This window comes from Dermacentor variabilis, chromosome 5 (genome assembly GCF_050947875.1).
Source record: "Dermacentor variabilis isolate Ectoservices chromosome 5, ASM5094787v1, whole genome shotgun sequence".
Classification (NCBI taxonomy): Eukaryota; Metazoa; Arthropoda; class Arachnida; order Ixodida; family Ixodidae; genus Dermacentor; species Dermacentor variabilis.
In genome coordinates, this window is record NC_134572.1 from 56,682,547 (window position 1) to 56,708,349 (window position 25,803).

At 46.6% G+C, this 25,803-nt stretch overlaps 1 protein-coding gene across 2 annotated transcripts in view; it reads left to right on the forward strand.

The window, feature by feature from the left end:
* The window catches only part of LOC142582632 (cell adhesion molecule 3-like), a 174,526-nt gene that overhangs the window by 110,794 nt on the left and 37,929 nt on the right, over window positions 1–25,803 (forward strand). For both annotated transcript variants that reach the window (XM_075692542.1, XM_075692543.1), the window contains exon 3: window positions 24,585–24,709. In XM_075692542.1, the coding sequence (XP_075548657.1) occupies window positions 24,585–24,709 (125 nt within the window). The remainder of the gene's footprint in view (window positions 1–24,584; window positions 24,710–25,803) is intronic.

Consider the following 25,803-nt stretch of genomic DNA (forward strand, 5'->3'; position numbering starts at 1 on the left):
TTTCCTCTGTCTCTCTCTCTCTACAATTTCCTACAGCATATTCAACGTAAATGCGCCACTGTAAACAGCATTATCCTAAGCTTCGAAGTGCTGTGACCTCGTCGTGCTGGCCGTGCTTGAACCGCCTGTCTATGGCCGTGCAACGAAACGCCAGGAAACCGACAGAGAGTTGCTTCCGCTGGCATGATGGATAGTGCTCTCATGGGAACGCCACGTGTGTACACGGCGTCCGGAGACCTATGCCGCTGCCGTTTGAAGCAGCGGTGTCCTCGTCGGGGAAACTTCTCTATTGCGACACTGGCGTCTTTTCTGTAGCTGCTCGGGGCTCCGAGTCCTATAGTGAGAGAGGGTCGACAAGCCGACCTTCTTGTGATCTGATGAAATGGAAGCCACACACCGATATCTTTTCTTTTCATCCGCAAGATAGTGTGCACTAATTGACGCCTGTCATCACACTCTATTTGCCACTCCGGCCATAGTATCTCCTGTCTAGGAAGCTTTATAGTGTTTAAACGCCCATTCGTGTCATGTGAAACGTTTTGTTGCTGTAAATCTTTCACAAAAAAATAGAAGGTAATCCTTTTGTACGCCACCATGCTGCTCACCGGGTTGATTTAAACACGCATTGACATTCGTAACAACTGCAGCAGCACAAATTTTATTTGTGAAAGGACAAAAATGTCGTGTACAAGTATACCTACGAGGCCCATAGCTGCGGGCTACAAAGTTTGCATAGCTGTTATCTATGTGCGTTTCTGAAAATATGGAAGGAACAACTAGGGCGTGTTCAGCATGAGTATGCGACATTCGACTCACACGAGCAAAAGTGACTAAAAAAAAGCCCCGATTGGGTTTCTCTCACTTACGAAAAGGCCGAGTGGCCGAAACAGTGCAATGGTCTCCGACGGGACATAACCTGACTTGGCCCTTATTCTATGAAGACACAATAGAGGCGTCATATACAAATGCCCTGAGAAGATGATGCTGCTACCCCATGTCCCACTGCTGTAGTCTCACTGCTGTAGTCATCTTAACCGACGCTGTGGAAAGGATGCAAATCCCGAGTCAGGGAAGAGGGCACAGTCATACTAAAGTACTTCCGCACTGGTTAGAACTACGAAGTCGACGTATAGGTAGACCCAGAATGGTAACCCGAATGTCAAGTAGATATTTCAGCTCACGCCATGCAAGGACTGCGCGCGGGTCAAAGTAAACGTATCGACGGTAGTCTAATTTATTTCTGGAAAGGTCTCCTGTATACACCAGTGACAATGTTTGTGCACTGTATTTTCTCTTAACAACGTGCTGCTGAACTAGCGATGACGTTGCGCTAGGAGTGAGCATTTCATTATTGCATTAGAAGCGCGTGTAATGAGAGGGACAAATTGCCTTCTGTGAATTTCCCTTTCTGGTGTTGATGGTAAGAAATTAGGCACTGAGAGGTGATTGGCAAGTCTTTTCTACCTTTCGCAGCTGGCGCCCGCACACACACACACACACACACACACACACACACACACACACACACACACACACACACACACACACACACACACACACACACACACACACGCACACGCACACGCACACGCACACGCACACGCACACACACACACACACACACAAGCACGCAAGCACGCACGCACTCGCACACACGCACACACGCGCAAACACACGCACGCAAGCACGCAAGCACACGCACGCACGCACGTACGCACACACACACACACACACACATACACACACACACACACACACACACACACACACACACGCACACACACACACGCACGCACACACGCACGCACGCACGCACGCACGTACGCACGCACGCACGCACGTACGCACACACACACACACACACACACACACACACACACACACACACACACACACACACACACACACACACACACACACACAAGCACGCAAGCACGCACGCACTCGCACACACGCACACACGCGCAAACACACGCACGCAAGCACGCAAGCACACGCACACACACACGCACGCACGCACACGCACGCACGCACGCACGCACGCACGTACGCACGCACACACACACACACACACACGCACACACACACGCACGCACGCAAACACGCAAACACTCATGAAAGGCTTGGAGCATAGAGCTTTTGTGGTCGCATGCGCAGGTCAGTTCTGCGTGACCTCGGTGTTTCGGCCCTAATTGAAGCCCTGGAATTCTGGTCTGCGGAACACGCGGCCAATAAAGAAAGTCAGCTCGTTGTACCCGCGCGCAAACATTCTTTCCGGGTCGCTTCTAATGGGCGGAAATGGTTCTACCGGCCAGCGATCTAACGAAGAAAATCCTAATTTCAGCAGGTAAATCTGGTGGGCCAGCAGTTGCGCTTGTTCTGTTCTACGTTTCTCGTTCTTGGCACTATTGGCTTTATTTTTTAGTTTGCCGAGCACTTTAGAACTCATTAGCTCCCTACTATAGCTTCGGCTGCAGAAGAGCTTTAGTGTACCATGCGTATAAACGATGAGCGGCAACCATGCCCGTTTGCGGCTGCCAGCCATTACATCGCTGCGATAAGGACATAGATATAAGAATAACTTTGTCCTCCCGTACCGCGTGCAGCAAAACGTAACGATGGTGTTTGCAGGTTGCGGCGTTATGCTGCCTCGAACTCACCGCTGTGGCGTGATGCGCGGAAGTTAGAGGCGTAATTTGGCGAGCGGCTTGCTTTCGCTTAGTTGCAGTATGATCGCTGATTGAATGCTGAAGTAGTTATTTTTCGAAAGGTGCATTCAGCTGAAGGCTGCGCTTCGAAGGCGGGGCCTATCAGAATCTATTAACATGATGACTTTTTGAATTTTGTCAAACCGCCTTTAACGATGTAGTCATTATCATTGTTATTAAGTAGAAAACGAAATTTTACAAGAATCGTATAAATGGTTATCGTTAAAATTTAGTTCAGTAAAAAAAAAACCTAATGTCAGCATTCGTGCGTTTCGTTAGCCAGACGTACACGCCGTGATATTTTTCTCGTTCATTGAGAACTGTTATTATACATTAGGAAAATTTGCCTATATTTCCCGCCATTAGGTATGACGGGAAAGTCTCATAACATTTCAATCCTTTCCTACATTATGACATCAGAAGCCGGCTCCCATCAAAGTGTAACGCGATTCTCATGTGCCCGCTTAGTATTGTGCTTCAATTGTTCTTGTTTTTTTAATCACGGCGACAAGAACAATAAACTTATAGCGGTAGTAACTAGATAAAGCCAAGGTATAAGCTGGTGATTAATTCTCTTCGAGTGAAAAGAGTGGCCGGAGAGGAGAAAAAGGTGGAGAGCTTATAAATGCGTACTTCACAGTGCTTCACTCAAATAATGACTGCATGAAAGTAAATTTCAGTGTAAACACCCAGTTCTGTTTTCAGGAATCCGGAGCTTCGTTCGTCACAAGCATAACTCTGTAGCTTGGCGTAAGCTCTTTAATAACGCCACTTGTGAAAAAATTATCTATATTGAGAAAATAAAATGTCAGCATTCAGAGCACCCTATGATATATCATATCTAAGTTTTATTCAGCACTGTCTCACGCAAAGCTTAATTAAAGTGCCAGAAACCAGCCTCATTTTTTTTTATGTCGCACCGCATTAGGGTTCAGCAAACATTATGCATAACACGTGATTCAAGCAGCTCTTTTCAAACATCCCTTCAGCAGCCCACTTTCGAAGGCAAAACAAACGTGAATGAAGAAAAGGTAAACATGCCTTAATTATTTTGTTCGATATTTTGTTTTCTTTTTAAGCATTTACTTAAAAGGAATTTGTGGTAGCCTCTCTTACCGATATCACATTTAGCAACGATATTATGCTCCGCAAAGCCCACGTGTTATAGATGACTCTATTTCCCCCCTTATTTAAGTAGCAATTGCTAGCTGTTAAGACGTTTTTTTCGAGTTGCATTCAGAGTGACGTCAGCACTTTAGTTTGCTAACTCGGTGACGTCATCTTTAGTTTTTTGAGCATGAACCGTTTATCTTTTTCTTGTTTGTTACTGCGTATAATTGGCAGTAGTATACTAAAACGGACAGGCCGATGAGAAACTGGTATCATATATTGTTTTTTAAGCAGTTGGATGACAGTTTCAGTGCGAACCTACGCAACGAGCATGGATCTGCAATACCCTCTGTAGGAGGCAGCCTGGAGCAAGGTAACGTGATTCCCACAATTTATTATCTGAAGAACGGCAGCACAAGCTTTAGTGACTCTCGCGTATATGGGTAACAAACATCCTGCAGCAAGCCCTTCACCGCACGATGTCCCGGTGACTATTGTTCAGAGTATACGCTGTGACAAGGCCTAACGTAGGCAAACTGCAAAGCTCGTAACCGGCCCGAACAGCGTGATGGTCTGTGAACACTAGCCATCCCTCCTTCGTCTAGATCTAGCTCAGTACAGGACTGGGTCCAAGTACATGTGCACTAGGTGAGTCATAGCCCATATTCACTTAAAGCTCCAATAAGCTAGTATTCTTTCTTTGGAAGAAAAAATTCTATAGCCAGCCCTGACGCTTGACATATGGTTAAGGAAGGTTGAGCGGCCTATGACAAGGAGCACTCACGCGAGAACAGTTTTGTGAAATCGGCCCCAACTACTTACAAAACTCCATTTCAAGGTGTTTAAGCATACGCGTGTACTGTTTGCATGCCGCAGCGAACGTATACTGTATGTAATTTTGAACATTAGTTGGAGGCCTAGTACATTAGGTATAGCTGTGACTCATTCGCACTCCGGGTGAAACTGCAATTTTTCTTTCCTATTCTTATGCCTCACGTGCACTTCAACGTAATAGGCATAAGACATTTTGATTGCTTCTGATGCACGACCAACTTTTCTTCTCTCTTATGCTCATCTTTTAGCCCAATCTTTCCCCTTTGTCAGTGCCTGTTATCTAAACCGGCTCAACCTGATCTGACTCCCTGTGTTTTTCTTTCTTACCAGTTCTGTCTCTCTCTTCCCCGGGGAAGAGAGAGAGCACTTTCTAACCGCTCAATGGTGAAAGCTTGCGCCTATTTTTTGTAAATAAGGGAAGAAACCGAACTGTGCCTGATAGGCAACCTTCTTGGCTTTTAATAATTATCATTCCTCTTTCTTTGTCGTGATGACAAGCGCGCTTGCCAAACACGCGCAATAACATACTTAATCTTCAAATCAAGAAAACGAAAATTCCCGCAGGACTGCGCTTACGTTCAGTTATTCCCAAGCTCGCCTTCACGGCCTCGGCCGGGCTATTATCTCGGGCAAATTGCTTTCTCCTTTTCTTGGTATGCAAAACATGATTACGTCGCATGCGCCGAGCCTGCGGCCTCCTTCGAAATAGGCCCGTCGCTTCTTCTGCTCCTGGGACATCAACCTAACGACACGTCGGGAGCACTGCCGGCGTTTTCGTCGTCTGTCCTGTTTTGCATTGGACCATTACACTGCCCACATCGGCGTTTTGTCCCGGACTCGCACGGTTTTCCGTACAGCCACGTCGTCTTCGGGGACCTTAAAATAAAGAGGGAAAGGAATCGTCCCTTCAAGCAGAGCGATTTCTTTCCGTATGACTAAGATATGGTCGATTTGTCTACTTTGCTAAGCGAAAACTTCGCAGACTCGAATGCAAGACGAAACCATTAGGCAAAGTGAAGGGGGCGACGAGAATGCGTTTAATGCGCGGTGCAACGGGTCATTTTGTTTCTGGGGCGAATGTGCTTATCACAACCCCTCTCCTAACATTCCTCAAGTCGGTGTTCCCCCTTTCTGTACGCTTTGCTCGCTCCTTACAACTTAATCCCCTCACAAGCGGTGCTTCTAGCACAAGTGTGTGCGGACTACTACAGTTCGTTAAGTAATCTTGCCAAGGCCGTCAGACCGGTTGAAAATCTCAGCCCAAGATGGTGCCTTTGTTCTATATTTTTTCAAGGTCCTAATCTGTTTGGTTCATCTTGAATGCAAGAGTACTGATCAGTCAGTAATAGCAAGTCATACCAATGCCACCTTAGGTCATCTAGCAATGGCGTCGACAAGGATCACCGCCCTCACCTTTTCTCTGCCTAGCTTCCCATAGTAATCACAATTCGTTCTTCACAGCATAATTATGCACTTACCGAGCTCATCACTGCCTTATTCTTTCATTATCTAACGTATAAATATACGTATTGCCATAAATTTTAATTGCAGCAGCGTCCTTTAAGATGCAAACTTGCAATCATTGAGAGGGGGAGAGAGAAAAAAAGTTGTCAGCCGTGTAGACAGAATACTTTTAAACACGGATCTCACGGTTATCTTGGTCACCTTTTTTTAGGAAGAAGCAATCACAGTCGTTGAGCAAAACTATTTTTCGGCGTTCCTGCTTGCGATCTTTCTAAACGCAAGACAGCTACTGACTCGCATTTTTTATAAGGAAGCTAATGACTAACTGGTTAGGTTTGAACTCGGGTAGCCCCTTCAGAATGAGTAGCCCCTTTAGTAAGTTTAACACTATTCCCTTAATAATTCTGACCGAGCTAATAAGTAGCTAGGCGCGGCCAGTTGCCAGTACCCAGACTCCACAACGTGACGATCCGGCCGAGTGAATGCTCTGCGCTGCGCTGACCTCACGTAACACGCCACAGGCTTTCTTCTCCGACCTGAGTCGTCAGCACCATCCGACAAAACGCAAAAATGGAGGCGGCAGGTGAACCCTCTTTTCTAAATCGACGGCTTGTGCAAATGGTCACATACAGCACATATATTGCGGGCGCTTGAAAGATTCTCTGCCGAGTGGAAGCGCTGTTTCCGACGCTTCACAGTGCTGCTGGCGTTAAATAATAATAATAATAATAATAATAATAATAATAATAATAATAATAATAATAATAATAATAATAATAATAATAATAATAATAATAATACCTTTCGTGAAACGGAGCTGCTTTTCCCGAAAAGTGAGGAAGCTAAAGAAAGAGCTAAGGAAAAGGGCGGTGTTCTGTCTAGAAAAATGGTTACCTCACGCTAGTTGCAATCAACAAGGAGAACCCGCCCTCATGGCAGGCCTCACGGTCTACAGCGTCTCTTCCTAGAAAATTGCACGCCGAGCGGAGCGAGCCGTGGGCCCTCACCCTGCCTTTATCACGGCCGACGCAGCTTCGTTCACCCGTCAGGATTTTGCCGTCGTGGCTGAGGAGCTCCGCGCAGAGCGCTCGCAGCCCACGAGCTGCGCATTCATGAAATATGAAGGAGCCTCTTGCGCAGAAAGTGAAGAATGCCCTTTCGGGGGCACCCAGCCAGCTGAGCGATTCCTCCTCGCCGTCCTCCACCGCCCATGCTGCGGCCGCCGCTGCCGCCGCGGAGGCAGATGGTTTTGTTAAGAAGGGAGGGCGCCTGAAGAGCGACGCCGCGTTCCCCTCGTTCCCAGCCTCCCTATTTCACTTCTGTCCTTTCTCTGCTCGCCTTTTCTTCTCATAGCCGTTGTGAGGCGCACACGTCGCTATCGAGGGATTTTTAAGCCCAGCCACTCGTCTCCCTCCCGGGCTCTTCATGTCTGTAGACAGTGGGGGGGTAAACTTTGTTCATGCTTCGGCGAATGTCGCATCTCTAGAAGGGGGTCCGATTTTTGTCTATCCGTTTGATTTGAGTCCCGACTTGTCATGCACTCAGCCCTTGGTAGGCCCCCTTTCTGCTCTCTAGTCTGCTTAAAACGACGCCAGTTTTTGTTTCTATTCGAGACACTCCCGGAGGACTCAGGTTTAGACCTTGCGTCACACGCCCCACTTATTCTACGCGGGTCTTTGTTTATATTTTAATATTTTTCCCTTGTGTAATCTGGACATGTGTGTGTCAGGACCAGCATTGAAATAGCGCTTGAAATCGCGACTTCCTGTGCTCGTGATTGGCACCGACGTTCTGGTTAACATAGAGCTGTCTATTTCTGTGTGTTTCTTTTTCTTTCTTTTTTTTTTTTTACTGAAACGTCTGTCCTCGGAGCAAGGGCCAAGTGAGAATGTTCTGCCACTGAGGTTCAAAGCAATGCCGTGGCTTGGAGGCCTCATGTCCGCATGCATTTGTTGCTCCTTGTGTCTGAACCTCGTATTTGAATTTGGTCTAGACATTCCGTTTGCGTGACTTTTCTTCGTTGAGAACGTCACGTTTAGCTTGTCGCACGCCACATAGGTTTGCACTACGAAACTGGCTTCACTGTAGTAATCCCCATGCACCGAGCAGCTTATCATAATGTTCAAAGTCATCACAATTTATTTTTTTTTTTCGAACTGGAGGTGCAGTAGCACTTGACATGTTTTCGTTCTCTTTTTTTTTTCGCTCAGGCGAACTATTTGCTTACATCGTGTTGTCCAGGGGCTTGTCGTGTGGGACTGAAAAGTTAGGTCTCATAGACAAGCATACAAAAGACATGTTTGATTGGGCTCCTGGGCTCCGACAACATGTCACTGTACCTTTTGTGCTCTTCTCTGAAGCGGTACGGGAATAGACAGCTTGAATCACGTTTTCAATACTCCCTTAACACTCCCTTCCGCTGCCAAAGCTTGCAGAATCAATGAATAGAGCTATTTTTCTTGTTATGGAACGCCCAACATATATGGAGTCTTTCAAGCTACATTGGGGCTCTGGTGTATAGAGGAACAGCTGTTTGTGAAATGCTTGAGCCAACCCCGATCTTATCTAGTATTCGTTTGTATGGGTTCCTCCAGACGGATTTCCATTCCTCCACTGAAAGGAAAATACGAGCACGATCCAAACATAGTCGCCCTGTTTGCTACGGGTTCTATTTACTGCGACTGCTGTTCCTTATGCACAAGGAATGTAATGTTTTCTGTTACTCTGCCTGTAGCACCGACGACACGTGCTTTCATGCTACCTTATCGATTCGTCGCAATACCTGGATAGTTTGGACAGCGCAAATGTATTATGAAATGTACACAGTGCCTGGTAGTTTTTCCTTTTTCCTTTAAGTCTATTGTAATATAAACCAAATAATTAGGGAGAACAAGAGAGAGAGCGAGTGCGTGAGTGCGTATTAAGGGAGAAGAGGTGAGAGTTGGTATCGCACATTTAAATTTCTTGTCCATGCGCGCTTTTCCGTACGGGTGCCGAAATTTCAAGCGTCACAAATGTTTTTTTGTTGTTTTTTCTGTGATGCAGCGCGCTACCCTTATAGAGTACCTGTGTGTGTTGTATACTTTGCATCTGAGCTGCATACAGATATTTGTTTTCTTTGAAACACCTTTCTCCCCCCAACTTGAAAGTAGAGGAAACTCGCTGCACCCTATAGCAGAGTGAAGCTCAGCTCCGCTGACTCGTAGACTCGTGGCGACAGCAAAGGGCACCGAATCTGCCCCAAATGGAGGAGCACGCAGGTGTGCAGGCGGGCGTAGCGTTACCTGTGGGCAGCCGCGAGGGCGCATTTTCCGGCCCAACGCGGAAGACAGAGCGGAGAGCTATAAGCTCCTGGTCGATATGGGCCGGGTGGGGGGGGGAGGGGGTGGAAGAGATATGCGAATACCGAAGTTCAAGCCTCAACCCGTTCCCCTCACCTTCTCTCTCTCTCTCTCTCTCGCACTCGACGAAGCGGTGAGCGTCACTCTTCGATCGTCCGTGCGCACCCTTCTCCAACGCGACGCTTATCCGACAGCCCATCGTGACACTGCATGCTGGCACCAATGCTTGATGGTGGCGTGTCCGGCGCAGGCAGGCAAGCAGGCGGCTGGGCTATTGATCCGGTTCGCTTTCGCAGGTATGAATCCTATAGGCGGCGGCTGACATGACCGCAGGCGCAAAAAAAAAAAACAAAAAAAACGCGACCCTAGGCAACGGAGCCTCGGTTACACGATAACCCCACTCCTTGCACGCACGCAGGGTCTTCTACGAACGCGATGCTCGAGGCGACCTCGTTGAAATGAAGATATTCGACTTAGCGTTCAGCCGTATAATCTATATTTCATTTATTTGGCCGCTGACGTCGTTTGCACGAAAGTGCTTGGCGATAGGTGGAGATGAACGCTGAAAAAAAAATTCAACAGTAGTAAAAGCGCTGACAATGTTGACATGTGTCAATATCTCTAGGCGTTCTTGTATGCCAGTATCACTTTATATGGCGCTGAAGGCGACTATTTCTCGAGCAACTCGAGACACAAACATGCGTGCTTATGAAGAAATGTATGCCTCAATACAGAATCTGTGCTTATACGATATTTTTTAAATTAGCATAAAAGAAAATGAATGATTTCATTGGTGATATTGTTCTGCTATTTTGTAAATGGAATAGAGAGAAGAGAACGCACTATTTTTCGGTGCCTGACGTTCTTGTGCCGCCATGTCGGCAAACTTTTGATGTCTTGGTGAAAATTATGTAGTATTTAGAAAAATGATAAAGACCACGACAGCCCGCCGGATCTCATTAATGAACCGTGCTTTATTGATGTTAATTTCAAAATAGGTTTTAAAAGCGGGTACGGAGGTGGACATCATATACCCTGATTTTCTAATGGGTATTATTGGTGTCACGTATTCAAGAGCATCACCAAACATCCGATGATCATGCAGCATCGACGTGTTCTTTCTGTCCTCGTCGCTAGATTGCGTTGAAATCTGTATGTCACGCTCATTTAACTCACATGTGGGTCTGGTCAACATCTACAGCAACGGCACATTGATTACCTTCGAAAACATTAAATCAGGTAGTTATTACTTTGTTTTGAAAGCATATATACACTTGACAGGAAAGGGAACGCGAGAAGCAGGCTGGCAACTGCCACCGGAAGGGGCAGAACGCCCTCCTACTCTTCAAAAATGAGGAGACAGAAACATAGAAATAAAAAGAAACCTAGGAGGGGAGGAAAGAGGAAAGAAGGAGCAAGATGACAAATCTCAAAGAATAAAGCAGAACACAAAGCACAGATCATACTCAGCAGGGCCGGTCCACAACAGGTCACGCTACTAAAGAATGTTAAATAGAGGAAATAGTGTCCAAGTGAGAACGTGACACTAAGTTAGTGCCTGCGTGTGATTTTAATTTTTGCTTTTTCTTTATTTCTGGTCACCATTTGGTTGCTTCATTGATCATTATTTTGCGACCTCCTTCTCTTTGGTCTTCTTTCTTATTTTATTGCAGATATTTATTTATTTATTCTCTTGTTATTTGGCACCCGTTAGTTCCTTTCTCTGTCACGATCTTGTGTTGACCAGCTCCTTGGTAGCCGACTTGCTCAACTTTATGATTATATAATAGGGAAATACAAATCATTCTGAGTTCTGCTTAGTATCATGGATTTGTATGGTATCCTTTGGCCCACTGGTGCAGTTGACGTTTCGTTTAGTGAACATCTCAGCGTATGAATGATCCATGTGGCCCATTGCCCAAGGCACTCTCTTTATTATCGCTGAGAGGTCGCCTATTTACAAGATCTCGCTCCTAAAGGAGCCCTACGCTTAGAAAATGAAATAAAATTATTGAATTCCTGGGGCACAAAATATTACGGCCGCCGCATTTTCTTTCTTATGCATAAAAGATCGAGCATATAAGTTGGAAAGGCTCACAGAATAAGTTTTTGTTTCATTCTTATTAAAAGCGCGTAAAAGTGTGCAGAAAGTTAGCTTTCGCTGCAGTTCTCGAATCTTGAGAAAACGGTCTGCTAAGGACGTTCGTGCTCGCGGTTTTAAAAGCCCACCTAATTCCAGCCGGCTTACAGACCTGTTTTCGCTCCGTTCGCAGCGCGCAGTTCATTAGCACCTCCTGGGATTCAAAAGAAGGAACCCCCCACTACCAGTTTTGGACGCCGAGACTCTTTGAATAGGCTGTGTATACACGTGTGGCGTTGAGGGCCTTCACGGTATTTTTCGCTCTCTTCGCGTTCAGAAGACTGTTCTGACTCGAAGGGGAAAGGGGAGACCGTCCTTGCAGCGCGGTGAATGTGCATTCGATTTCGATTCTGCCGCAGCCGCTTTACCTTCGTCTGCCTTGCTCTTTTCTTCCAATTTTATGCTCATTCCCTTTCGGCGCATCGATTCTTGTGAAAGGAAGGTCGTAAAGGCAATTTCCCTGGAGGATGGGCCAGTGAGGCGAGAGCGAATTTGTTTGCCGCCACGTGGCAAAAGGAACAGCGGAGCTATGGGGGAGTGGAAGCAAATATTGGGCCAAAACTTTTCGATCGTGGCACCTCCGTCCTCTTGTTTCATAGAGTTGCTGCTCCAGGTGTTGCGGTCCTAGCATTGTTTTCTTTTCTTTCTTTTTTTTCTCCCCCATCCTCTGGCTTCCTATAGGCCTGTATTGCTTCATACTTCGACGATCTAATTTACAGGTAACTTAGTTTGACAGCACTGATGGAAAGCTGCAGAACTGAACAATAACAACAAAATAAAAGAAGGAAGGCTGCTCGCTCACGCTAAAGAAGACCGGTTGCCTTCGATGTAGAGGTGTAGTGTCGACAATGGCTCGGGTTAGAGGTGCATTTATCGTAGAGCTTCATCGCCACTGCTGTTCTTGCGCGGACATGAAGCACTTTGCGAAATCGCCTGTGTCAGCAAAGTGAGTTGACTTCCTTGGTCATCTTGATATTCAATAACTTGTGTATATATATATATATATATATATACGCGTTTGGTTTGCGCGCGTAGTTACGGCTACCACTACGGGAATTACTGCGGTGGGGCAGCAGTTCGAAAAAATAGCTGACACAAAACGGAAGCTTTGCACGCAGAAGCAGGACACAATTGCATTGCCTTTGACCGCACAGCGAACAGAATCATTGGGTACACAAGTCATCCTCAGTTCAGATGCAACCTCGCACAAGCAAATGATTTGGAAACAATTCCACAGTTATCTCAATAAATATTCTTATAATACAGCCATGGAAACTGGTGGCGGGCTAGTGAATATTTCTGCTGGCAAGTTCTCTGTGGATATAAAAAACATTCTGGAAAGGTGCATCGCACTGAATTGGGGAGACGGATCGCAATCACCACAGTACTAAGCCAGTTCCCACAATATTGTGTAGACAGCTGGCCATACTCCGTTCTGCTCAACAGGTTGGACGAACGTTTTCTGTTGGACATGATTCTGCAACAGTGATATGACCAATCGTTGCATATAAGTAGGGAATGAAAACAGTGCAGTACATTTCGCGACTTAGCGATCACCGTGAACGAATACATATGTGTTTTAGTTTTATATTGCTACCTACTAAATCGCTCTTCCCCTGTAAGGTATCGAATCGGAAACACATCCTGTTTAACCTTCGTGCATTTTCTACTCTCTCTCTCTCTCTCTCTCTCTCTCTGGCAGTGACCACTTCGCCTCTCACTTTGCTCCTTCACGCTGTCGCTTAATCATGCACACGTACGCTCTTTGTCTCCTATTTGCTTGGACCTCTTTAAATGGAAGAAACCAGAAAAGCATTAACAAGAAAGAAATACGAGATCGCGACAACATCCGTTTCTTCTTTCTTTTATTTTTTTTTTTTAGATTGATTCTGTCATTCCAAACGACTTTGTTTTCATGTTCTGAACAAGCTATGGCAAAGTTAGAGCGCTTTCTTACGCGTGCTGAACTGCAGAAGTGCCCTGCAGAAGCCTTATTTCGTTTCTGAACAGCTGTATATAGCATGCATCCCACTGTATCTCTCGCTGATCGGAAAACTCGAGGCACAGGAACAAAGAAATGTCGGTGATAGAAGAGAGAGAGAGAGAGAGAGAGAGAGAGAGAGAGAGAACCGATGAAGGCGGGCAAGGGGTGCGCGCGTCGATGTGAGCCCCGGCGCATGTACAGGCTTTCCGATCGGCAAGACCGGCATAACGCGCGCAGCGCCCATAAATATCTGACTTGCGTAGGAAGGCGTTTCCCGCGAATGAACAGGCCGAGAGGGAGGACAATCTATCGCCCACATACGACAGGGCTTAAATTGGGGCCTCATAACCCTCTCCCTGAAGTGCCGGCCCGCAGCACTGCGAGAATATCGTCACTCACGGTTCGCTCCTCCCTCGAGAGCCGCAGCTTATATATTAGGTCGAAACCACACCTCACAGAGAACGCCGAAGGGCTATTCACCCTCGCACTCCTTCTACATTAACTTTCTTCCATTTATTTCCGAAGTTAAGCAGCCGCGCTAAAAATGAAAACAAACAAAAGGTCACAGTTTGTCCGCCCTGCAAAAAAAAAAAAAAGAAGTTATCGAAAACAGGCAGCGTCGGCAGCGTCGGCATCGACAGCGTTCTCTGCGCGCTCAGTGCGCCCGCGCTCTTGCGACCTGTATTGTCTTGCGCGACTTCTTTTCTTTTAGCACGCTGGATTAGTCGAGGCTGATAGACGACGGGAAGAAAGCGGGTGCCCGCGTGGGAGGTCAGTGCTTTACAGCGGGCGGCACCGCGAAACTCGACTTTTCGGCGGCGTCTGTCGCTGCCGTACGGGACCAGGCTCGCAGGCGGCTGGCTGGCCTCGTAAAAGTGTCATCGCGCGGCGAGGCCCGTGATTTAGCGGGCCTCGCACGGGCGCTATATCGGTGATACCGCTTTCAAACGGTGCACCGGTGAGATAGTGGCGTCGAACACCCAAGCCCCGATGTTACGACCGGCGGGGTCTCTTTAGTCATCGCCGGCGGTCACTCCCACCACGGGCGGGCAGACCCCTCGCCTCGCCTCACACAGGCTGCTGTCCGAGATGGTGTTTGCGAGCGGCGCGGTTTCGTTAAAGGAAACTACCCTGCCGTTCGGATGATGCGGGCCCAACGCTCTAGGAACCGCAGAAAAAGGACTTTAGGGGACGAGTTGCGCTTGCACTGTATAGGCCAAAGGTGGCCAAAGGCATTTTGCTCTCCATGAACTGCATCAGCAGCTCTGTACCTAGCGAGAATCATGGAGGTCACGCTGGGCTCGTTTGTGTACGAGGCATTACAGCGGTAATGCTACTGCCGGCAGTATACTGTCTAGAGGTGCAAAGGGTCGCTAAAGGCCGCTGAAAGTTTGGCACCTCTTAGTCAGGCCAGTGCCATAAACACTACCAGTGCCGTAAAAGGTACATGTGCACTCTGCTCCCAAGTCGCGGTATACACACACACACACACACACACACTATATATATATATATATATATATATATATATATATATATATATATATATATATATATATATATATATATATATATATATATATATATATATATTGTATTGAATTGTATTCTTATGTTACTAGAGAGCTAGGACCTGAACAGAAAAAGTCGCTCGTATATGTAAGCCATATTGGTTTCGTTCACGCTGGAACGTTAAGAACTTTCCAGCATCTCAGATAACTTGACGGCACCACTAAATTTAAGTATCGTGAGACACACTCTCCTACTAAAGAATAATATCAACATTCTCTTTCTTTCTATTTGCGAGTGTTCTGAAGCAATGTTTAAGACCCTTATATTCTACACATGCCAAGAGCTCTCTAATTTTCTTCATTTATGATGACGAGCACTATTTCAAAACGTCCTACAGGTTGTGGTAACCTTGAAGTCGCATAGTGAAGGCATTATTTTAAACGGAGTAAAATGCATTACGCATGCTATGTTCTCCGAAATAGCCCATACGGCACTCTTCTTTCTCAAATTTTTCTTTTTTTCAGCGCGACCAAGCCATTAAAATTTTCAGTTTTCCGCTTTACAGCCGCAGACAAACCAAGAACATTTTTCCCCCTTTATCTCCAAGCTTGGAATAGCCTAGTAATTGCCAGACAGTGCGTGCTTTATATGCGCCCTGTACTCTCGGGCCAGACGCAGGAAATGACGTTAATTTGAGCATCTAGCTCATGGAGCGTGCCCATTTTTACGTGCGCTTGTGTGATCCCAGGGCGAAGCGAGAACATCATGAACGTCAAGCATCGGGCTTCCTCTCTTTTTTTGATTGTTCCCTCTTTCTCTCTTTTTTCTTCTTTTCCTTTTGCATGTTGCACGTTCCTGAGGTGACCCAGCCTCCGCTGCAGCGTTTCCTTTCACCGGTAGAATTTCGCTCGGTCGCTTTTTATTCGCGTTCTTCTGATCTTGCGCTGGTGCGTTGGGTGAACTGCTTTTGTTTCCTAACGTTCCCTACGCTGTATACGGGCCTGCTTCTAGAGCAGCCTTATCTTACTACGGATCTTTCTCGGATGCCGGCGAGAGTGCCATCATCAGACTGAGATGACTTGAAAAAGATGGGCAGGATTCTCCGAGATCTGAGACGCACACTCAAAGAGAAGTGGGTGGGTAGTTTGGTTGTAACCAAGATAGAGAAAGGGATATGAGAAATGTGCGGCATGAATTTAAAAAGGAGGAAAGCAAAATAAAAAAAACTAGATTAAAACACACCCATCAACCTACCCTCTATACACACACAAGCACTGAAAGAAAAAAAAAAACAGACACCTACGAAAGCAGGCACGCACGAGAAGAAACGCACAAAACACACACGCGCTCGCTGACAAACACACAAGCACGCGCACACATGCCCATATTGTGTACACGGGGGAACGCTTGCGTCCGTAAACAGACACGGTGAAAAACGTATCTCATAAAACGACGCTTTAGTGGAATCGCAAGAGTGGTTGTCTGCGCTATGCGGCAGAGCGGAACAACAAGAAAAAAATGTAGCGGAGATGTTGCACGGAAAGGCTTGACGCTTGGCAGGTGCGGCCGAATGCGTCCTTTCGCGCCGAGTTAGCCCGCCGCCTCTTGAAGGATTGTAAAGAATCGCCATGGAGGAAAGAACGGGAGGTACCGAGGGGAAGCGTGAAAAGTGTACCAAAAGAGTTGAAGCGTTTCCCGATTTCCTCTCGGCGAAGCGCACGTGTGGCCTGATTCGGGTGTCTCGACGCAAGGAAATCCCCCAGTTTCACGGCGGCACAAGAAAGAACGCCCGGAAAGATTGTCTTCCCAGGCAGATATAACCATACCTCGAGGAGCTTTGTTTGAGAGAAGAAAAGAACAAAGACGGCAAGAACGAGCCTAGATATTGGCGAGCGCTAGGTCCCATCTCACCCAGCATAAATTTAAAAAATAAAGCGAAAATAGCATGTTCAACGTTCCTGGGAATAGCCTAAACCGAGCGAAGAAACGTCTCTAAGTTTCCACCATGCCTCGGAAAGCATGGTCTCACTGCACTGAGGAAATAACGCACACAAAGTAAAAGAAAAAGAAATCTCGACTAAAACGTTTGGCAATAGTCGAGAGAACGCGGTACAGTGTGCGCACTCGTTGCTTGTATGACAAGGACTGCGCCTTGATGATTCTTAAGAGGCGAGTGTAAAGGTATAAAAGAATCGCTTAACAGAAAAATGACAAATGCTATAAGGGCTAATTTTGGTCACTTTGAGAAACCGGTGTAGTTATAAATCAAATCTAGACGACTGCGCTCCACACAGTCTGCCCACACAGTCACCGCGATGCCGAGGACTGTTGAAACGTGATAAAACGTTCTCGAAATGTTTTTGTGCACAAACAGTTTTCAAAGCTAAGTAAGAATATAAATTTAGCCAAAAGCAGCAATTATTATGGCATTTCTTTTCTTCTCTTCATGAACTTTAGTATGACAACCTGGAGGTTTTTCTTAAACAGCTGGGTCATTCAAAATGCTGTTCGCAGTTCCTTGTGTTCAGGTTTCTTTATCACTAGAACCTCTGCTCATAATTGCGCAGGTAACAGTGCCTGTTAAAAAAGTATGCATATAATTTCTTCTGCGTTTAGATCATGCCGGTCGATATTGCGATGTGAGCGCCACCACAAGATGGAAGAACGAGATTCCACTGCACGGTGCTTGTCATTTCTTACAATGCGTACCGGAACATTGCACAAATGAAGTACAGGAGAGCTCATGCGGTTCCGGCAAAATTACGCTTAGTCCATCGCCTTTACGTAATGTGCGTGCTATATTAGGGGCTGCCTTGCGAAGGCTATGTGTGTCGTCATGTGTCGCCGGTCCCGGGGTTCCATCTCCAAGAATACCTTCTTGCGTTCGTGCGACCATTCTTCTTCTACCCGCCATGAACCATTGACGAGACTTGAGAGAGTGAAAGCCGAACTGCACGTTGCCTTACTTGAAACTGTGCAACGTTATGGAAGGTTATGTTGCCGCGAATTAGCGGGGTCGAGTTAACAAAATCTTTATTCGCACATCGAAAAAAAATTTTTCGATTGACCGGAACATTGCATGCGAAACTTCTTTTATAAACATGACGATTACCCTGGTAATTGAAACGACCATAGCACGCTAGCAGTACTTTGGGCTGTGTTCCCAGTTAACGAGCCGTAATTGTGACAATGGTGTACACTATTGTGAATTAGCCTAAAGCAAAGTGCGCAGTTAATGGGCACAAAAAAAGGAGACAAAAAAGAAGAAAGATGTCACAGGAACCAAGCTATGATTCGATAGCTGCGAAAGCAAGAAAACGCCAGTGACTTTAAGTATGTGAAACAGCTCTACGAGCGACAGCCCTTTGGCCTTGTTTCTTCCAAGGATTGGATGTCCAGACACGACGCTTCTGTTACGCCCGGAATGCGTACCGCGCTCCTCTGCAGGTCTTAGGGAAGGCGAAAGAGAAACAGAGAGCTGAAGGGGAAAGTGAGAGGGAACGTAGCTTCTGGCACTAGTGTGGTGGCGCGACCACCGCCGCCACGGGAAACATCTCTCCGTCAAGATCCCGTGAAGATAAGGCCCTATCTCGACGGCACGCTGACGCTCGGCTGAGCGCAAATGCTCGCTCGGGTAGACGGATAGATGGATGCACCCGCGTCCACTGCGAGAACTCCGGTGTGCGCGGCGAGGCCAGGACCCGGGGAGGAGATAAATTTGGAAGGTTGGAATAGTTCTCTTGCTGTTCGTCTTAAGCGCCCTCCTTCTACAAGTCTACCAGGAGGAACAGCAAAAAGAGCTGCGCCTTCTCACGTGCCGTTGTTTCTGCTGCTTCTGCGTCCGTTCCGGGCTGCCAAACGAGCTGGAAGAGGAGCCCTTCCCCTCCTTTCATACCATAGGGGGCCTTTGCTACCGCTACTTCCTGCCTTAGCTTCGACCGATGTGTTTGCTTTACGGCACCCCAGAGTACTGCGTCATGCTGTCGCCCGCTTTGTCCGCGCTCTCCTTGGGCGCTTTTGTTCTTGGCACTTTTTTCGCCACTTCTCTGGTTGGAAGCCCAACGTAAGAGCCGCCGCTTTTCATCTCTCGCCCACGTCTACCAGCCCCTTCCCCCTCCCCCCACTTTCCTTTCAGCCCTTCTGGACTCATCCCCCTTATGACGAGACCCGTTCTCTTTTCCCTTTTCACGCAGCTCTCCCTCTATGTCTTCGTATAGCTTGCGAACGCGTGTCTTCTGAGAACCGACGACCCGAATGGGGTGGGAAGGATGCAAAGACAACGAAGGCCGTTGAGGCTTATTTGCCGACAGAGCGTTTTCGCGTTCTCGCCGCGTGCTCTTGCTCCAACACTTTGCTCTTATGAAGCTCTGACTTTGTTTTTGTCTGTTTTACGCAAGCGCCAGAGTAAAAGTGTTTATGTCGACACGCCTGTTTGGGGTTGGTGGGATTTTGAAGCTTGTTCTTAACTTTGTTCGATTTGTCGAATATAAAGAAACCCTCACGCTAGCGACCCATGGCAACGTGGAAATTGAGAAGAAATTGACTCTTAAATATTTAAGAGTTCGTACCGGAAGAGTTAGCCATCTACAGAAGCAAAGAATATTTCACTGGCTTTGGAACAAACATAAAATTCAGTGGATAGAACACACATGGCTCGCCTGAACGGCAGATGACACAGGTTTTCTACTGCTAGACGTTCCATTACGTTACATATAACTCATTCAGTAGTTCACCAGCAACTTTTTGTTTCTCGTAAATGAAGTACAAGACAATACGCTTAAATTATTATATTTAAAGCTTCACACCCGTAGTTGCTTAAAGCATTTTGGGGGAACTTGCGCCCACGCGGAAGAATTAGAAAAAGAGTTGTTGCATAATTTTGTCCCATTACTATACGTTGCACAAGGAGTATTCTGCCGCTTCAAACCCAAAGAATGTGAGTATGCTAACACTGTCGCTAGCTGTACTCCACGTGGTAATCCTGTGCAGCAACTTGAGAGGCCGGATGGTAAATGTAGATTGAACGGTGTAGCGCTGCGTTTTACTATTCTCCAAAATATTCCACGTAACTAGCCAGGTGGTTATAGCGAGTAGGAGGAGTCCCTTTGAATCAGTGGCTCTTCACAACCTGGCAAAAGTGCGCTGCGTTTTATGGGCGAGTACCACGGCTTCCTGGCAAGGTTATCATATGTACGGATGCAAGGAAAAGTGATCCGGCAGACAAAAAGTTAAAGAACAAACAAACAAAAATAAAATAATATGCTCAGTGCCCTGTATTTGTAAATGAATTTAGTAAGGAATTGCTACTTCTGTTATCAGTACAGCCTAATGATGCACATTGTCCTAGTTCTTTTGTGCTTCTTCCGGTAACGCAATAGGCAGCTTATAAAATACACATTAGTTGACAGCTGTCATCGCCTTCACCTCCTCTTCAGATGAATTGGTACAGCTGCCTTCCGTCAGCATCATAACTATAGCTTCTCAATACTTCTGCCTTGCGCTTCCCCATCACCGCCTGGATTTCGCTTCGTTTCCTTACACTTGCCGCACGTTTTTGAAAGGAGTAGTAACTCCTCCGAGCGTGCACAGGCGATCATAAGCTCCATCTATTATCGATAGACCGCTGGTCATAAATTAGAGAGCATGTGAGTTGGCTTGCTGGTATCGGCAATACAGTACACAACCTTATTACCTTTATTTTATCTTCAGTTCTGATGGAGCACTACTTTGCTGCAACATTCTTAACATAACATAGTACCCTTTTACATTGTAGCCTGAGGCCATATTGATAACTTTTTTAATTGTCACTCCGAGACCGCGTTAATTGGCTAGGTGAGTATAAAACCATGTGATGAAAGGAACGACCCAGATCTGGCCAACGTCACTTTTCTTTGCCAAACATTTCTCGAGTGCACGCACATGATCACCATTACCTAAGGAAGCAGTCGCTTCCAATTGACCAATAAATGGTTTCTCCCTATAAGTAGTTACACTATTTCAGCGATTCATTTGGTGTCGACGATAGCGTGCAGGGATGCCGAACTCGAAGACAACTGCTAAAGCTGGCTTCGCCAAACTATGAGCAACTTAAAGGAGAAGCCCTCTTCTTCGGTACTCGGGGAAGGGGAAAGAGGATGAAGAAGAAGAAAGAAACTAAAAGAAGAGTAGGTAGCCACCTGCCCAGCCAAGCGGGATATAAGGTGACACGAAGGGCTAACAGGAGCACATAACCAAAGAAACGAAGGTAGATGCGGGAGAGAAACGACGGAGGGTGGGGATAATTCAGCAGGATCCGGCACTATGTTCTCGCGCAGCCGTCACGCGGCGCGTGCCACGGTCCTCTCGCTTTCGCACTGCTCGCGCCGGCCCTCCTTCTCACTCTCACACGTCCAGCGCCGACCGACAACGGTCGCGCATCCAGACGATGCCCGACGCATCGCCGCTTCCTCTTCGTTCATCGTCTCCTCTAAGCCACAAGTCAAGCGGAAGCAATCGATGGCAGGAGACCCTCCCCCCCATGGGGAAGGGGAGAGAGGGTCAGAGGTAGTTAATTGCCAGTTCCGTGCCTGTAAGCAGAGTAATTTACTCCCGAACCTCTTCTTTTACGCACACCTACTCTCGCTCACCTCCCTCGTCCTCGCTGCAGCCAGCTATACGGATGCGCGCATCGCGTAGGTGCGCGAGAAACACGTTTGTTTATAAGCGAGGGTGGCGCGAGGAACTTTTCTTTCTCGTTCCGAGAAAGGGCCCCTGAGGCGAGCGACAACTGCAGCTGAGCCACGTTTTCTGTTTCCTTTTGCTTTCTTTTGTGTGTTGCTCTTTCGCTCTCCTTGGCGTGATTCCTTTAGCTCGCATGAGCTGTTTCTTTTCGGTAATTCCGGAGTGCACTGGCTGACGACCCAGCGCGAGCTTAAGTACCGCTAGAGCCTAGCGCCGCATAACGGTGTCCCGAAGAATTAAGTCCAGCTGTGGCTCGCCTCGAAGCGTGGCACAGGCTCACCCTCTATACCGCTCCGCGCGTACTGTTCGAGGTTGTCTCGCGAGAAAGGACGAGAAGGGTAATGTGGAGAAACAAGGGCGAAGACGAAGGGGAACCTCGAACTACCACCACGCGGCGCCTCTATTAGTTACCAGCTCGGCGTCGTTAACCCTCGCAGCCTAAAGAAACTCGTAAAATAAGCGAAGCCACTGATGATCGTGCCCCGAGCGCGGCATCCACCGAGAAGGAGCACTCAGTCGCAGCCGCGGCAGCACCGTGGTTCCCGGTCGACCCCGAGGCGGTGAGGGAAAAAAAAGAAATACGTAATATTAATGCAACGCTCATTCACAGCGTTAGTGGGTGCACTTGAACTTTCTTTTCTCGGCATACTTATTCAGATATATACAAGTGGGCAATGTGAGGCCAGCTAAAGACTCTTCAAGTTCGTTTCACTTAATCTCCGCGAACTATGTTTGGGCGCGAATGCAGATTTTAAGGACGTCTAGACACTCAGTAAAATTGTGTTGCGGTCATTAACTTCAATCTGTTCAGCGCGTGGTGAGCGCGGGTGTGTAATAAAGGTATTTCAGAAAGAAGAGGCCTCTGCGCTGGAAAACGCACTTGTTGTACTTTAGAAAAGGTCGGCTTCATGTTATTTGTTTGATAAACATTGCCATGTGCAGTGAAGCAGTGGTCGTGTTTTATAAAACGGCTCATACTAACTTGGAGGTCGCGGCCTCCTGTAATTCGGGCTGGAGAGAAGCCCTTTTAATGTGTACTTTAAGTACAGCTTCCACCAAGTTTGAACAGCTTCTATAGCTAGCTACTCGTCTTTTTTCCTTTACCTGCATTTTTTGTCTTATCATGAGACCTAGCAATTGAGTAGGATAGTTTGCTATGCGCATTGGCATTCCATCCTAGAGGCAAGCGGCGAATATAAACTGAATACGACTGCTAGGATAATGCGATAGCTAGCGAGGGCACGTGTTGCATGACAGTGCATTAATAAAAAGTTTGTCCTGTTCAGTTTTCGTAAGTTTCTTGTCGATTATTATCATTGAAATTAAATTGACAAAATAATCATGGAAGAGCGAGAAAAACTGGTAATTTTATTTCGTTATCTGTTGGTTACAAATCAACACATTACTTACAAGTGTTCCATCAAATTTGTGTCTTCCAATCCTGGCTATAATATATACAAATGATTTGGAAAGCCAATGTTGCGATTCCGCTCTACAAGGCTCATTCCCCGTCTAATTCGTTCCGAATACTCTTCTTGTGTCCTCACTGCACTTCGTGCTCAGGCTAACGTCAGTGGACAAAACGTGCTGTGCGGGCATAAATATTTTCACGCCTAAAAGCATATTTACGTCATTCTCTCATATGCTGCTGGAAACAAGCATATAATAATAATGTAATAACAGGAACAAGCAGGATCATTTAGCCCGCCGCAGGAAGCGCCTTCAATTTGTTCAGTAATGGCAGCCAGGTCTCTCTAACACTAAGATAACACAATAAGATAACGCTTAGCCCAGGGCTAAACCGTATCTTATTGTTACAATAAATATGTGTGTAGGAGAGCCTGGATTATGTGTGAGTTCGGCTATTCGTTCCGGCCTAGTCAAACAGTACATTTCAAAATTAGGCCCCTGCATGGGGGCACGCTAAAGATCCCCTGGTGGTCATAATTAACCGGGAGTCCCCTACTACGGCGTGCCTCATAATTAAGTCGTAGTTTTGACACGTAAAACCACATAATTCATTCATTCATTTCAAAGTTAGGCCGGCTCAAACACTCTTATGATGATTATAATACCTCTCATTTTTAGCCAAATTTACTTCCTAAACTCAGAATTAAGTAATGATCATCTCCCTGTAACGGCTTACTTAACAACCTATGTTACAATGCCATTAGTTGACAACACTGGGAGGACAACCTCGTAACCGAATAAACAGAGAGAGAGAGAGAGAGAGAGAGAGAGAGAGAGAGAGAGAGAGAGAGAGAGAGAGAGACGGAAGCCGTAAGGGAAAGGCCGGGAGGTTAACCAGGCTGCACCTGGCAGGCTTCACAAGGGCCATTGTACTTGCGCGCAGCACATACAGTGAGATACATTGCGTAGAACTAAATGACAGAGCATGCAACAGGGCACGTTCTGCGGAACAAATATTGGGGGGTTTGTTGCAAGGCATTCACAGCTGTGTTCGGATATCAAAATAAAAAAAATTTAAGAAAAAACAGTTCGAAATGAACTCCCGTAACGCAAATTGGGGCCAAGTGCTAGGCCTATCGGCGGTTTCGTTATTTTCCAGGCTTTCTCTATGTGTCACTTCTAAAGTGGGTGATTTTTTTTTCCTCACAGCAGTGTTTCTCATGGTGATATACAGAGCAAGTGGTAAAGGTATACACAGTCACAGAAATCATACAGAGTATAACGTTTTACCACGCCTTTTATTTACCCGTATCTAAAGCTTTTGTGATTCCAATTCTTGTTCTGTACGTTCTCCTTATTAGCATTGGCGCTGGGAGCGAGGCAAGCCCTGTTGACCGCGGTGATCGGCGCCATCCTGAATGTCGCGACGCCAGCTGCGCCAGGCTCCGGAGGCTCGGCAGCAAACAACGTGGAACCGCCAGAAAAGGTACGTGCCTTGCTGCCCGACAGCGTAACACGTCAGATCGTTGACGGCACGTTCGGTTGTCGTCTCGGTCATCTATCCAGAAATACAGGACACAAGGCGCGCGAGACACGTGACCCGCTCTCTCGGTGGGGGTGCGCTCTTCTCTGTCGAACTCCAATAGACATCGGAGTTAGAGAAGAAAATCCCATCTAGCCGCAAAACTTAGTTATTCGTTAGGATTCGATAAAGAAACGTCCCATTTGGAAACATCTTAAGCGAATTTCAGGTATGTGGTAATAAAACGCTAACTTCCTGGGCAATTTTATTACCTCGATGGATCAACTCTTGAATGTACGAAACTGCTCACAAAGCTGTAGTTTTATTGCCGTATAGGCTGAAATTAACCGTAGCTTTTCCCAAATAACTACCTTCTTGTTTTTTAGACAAATTCATTATCTTTTTTTTTCTCAGTTTCGTTGTCCAACGATGAACGGAGATGATGTTTAACGGGTTCTGTTGATGATGCCATGAAAAGACGCTTTCCTGTTGTCTTTGCCAGGAGCGAAAATTATCTCCTAATCGAGAAGTACATTCTGCTTTCGAAAATCTGCTAACTTTCGTTTGTCCCCACTAGAATGCGTTCTTGAATTCGTTATTATTTGCGTTATTAAATGTTCGTGCAAGCTGTCCTAAGTGCCTTACTCCTAATAAAAATCACAAATGAAAATTACGACTGAAAAAAGCACCTCTCTTCTTCAGTTCAAAAGTCGCCTGCGAGCAAAGGACGACACACTTCCCCAGTGTAGGGTAGCCAACCGGGCTCAGTCCTGGTTAACCTCCCTACCTTTAATTTATCATTTTCTCTCTCTCTCTCTCTCTTTGACCTGTGTGCCATTCATGAACTCTGAGATTGCTGTCACAGTGCATAGGCGTTAGATTGCCTTAAAGAAATACTGGGTCGCACTTGCTGCGCCAGCACAGGTGGGCAGCACAGCGCAGCACGCATATCATGCGGGCCCATGTACCACGGGGCCAAGCGATAGCAAAATCAGGAAGGCCCTCTGTTATCCGCCAATAGAAATTATTCTGCATTTTATTCCCGTTTCGAATAGCGG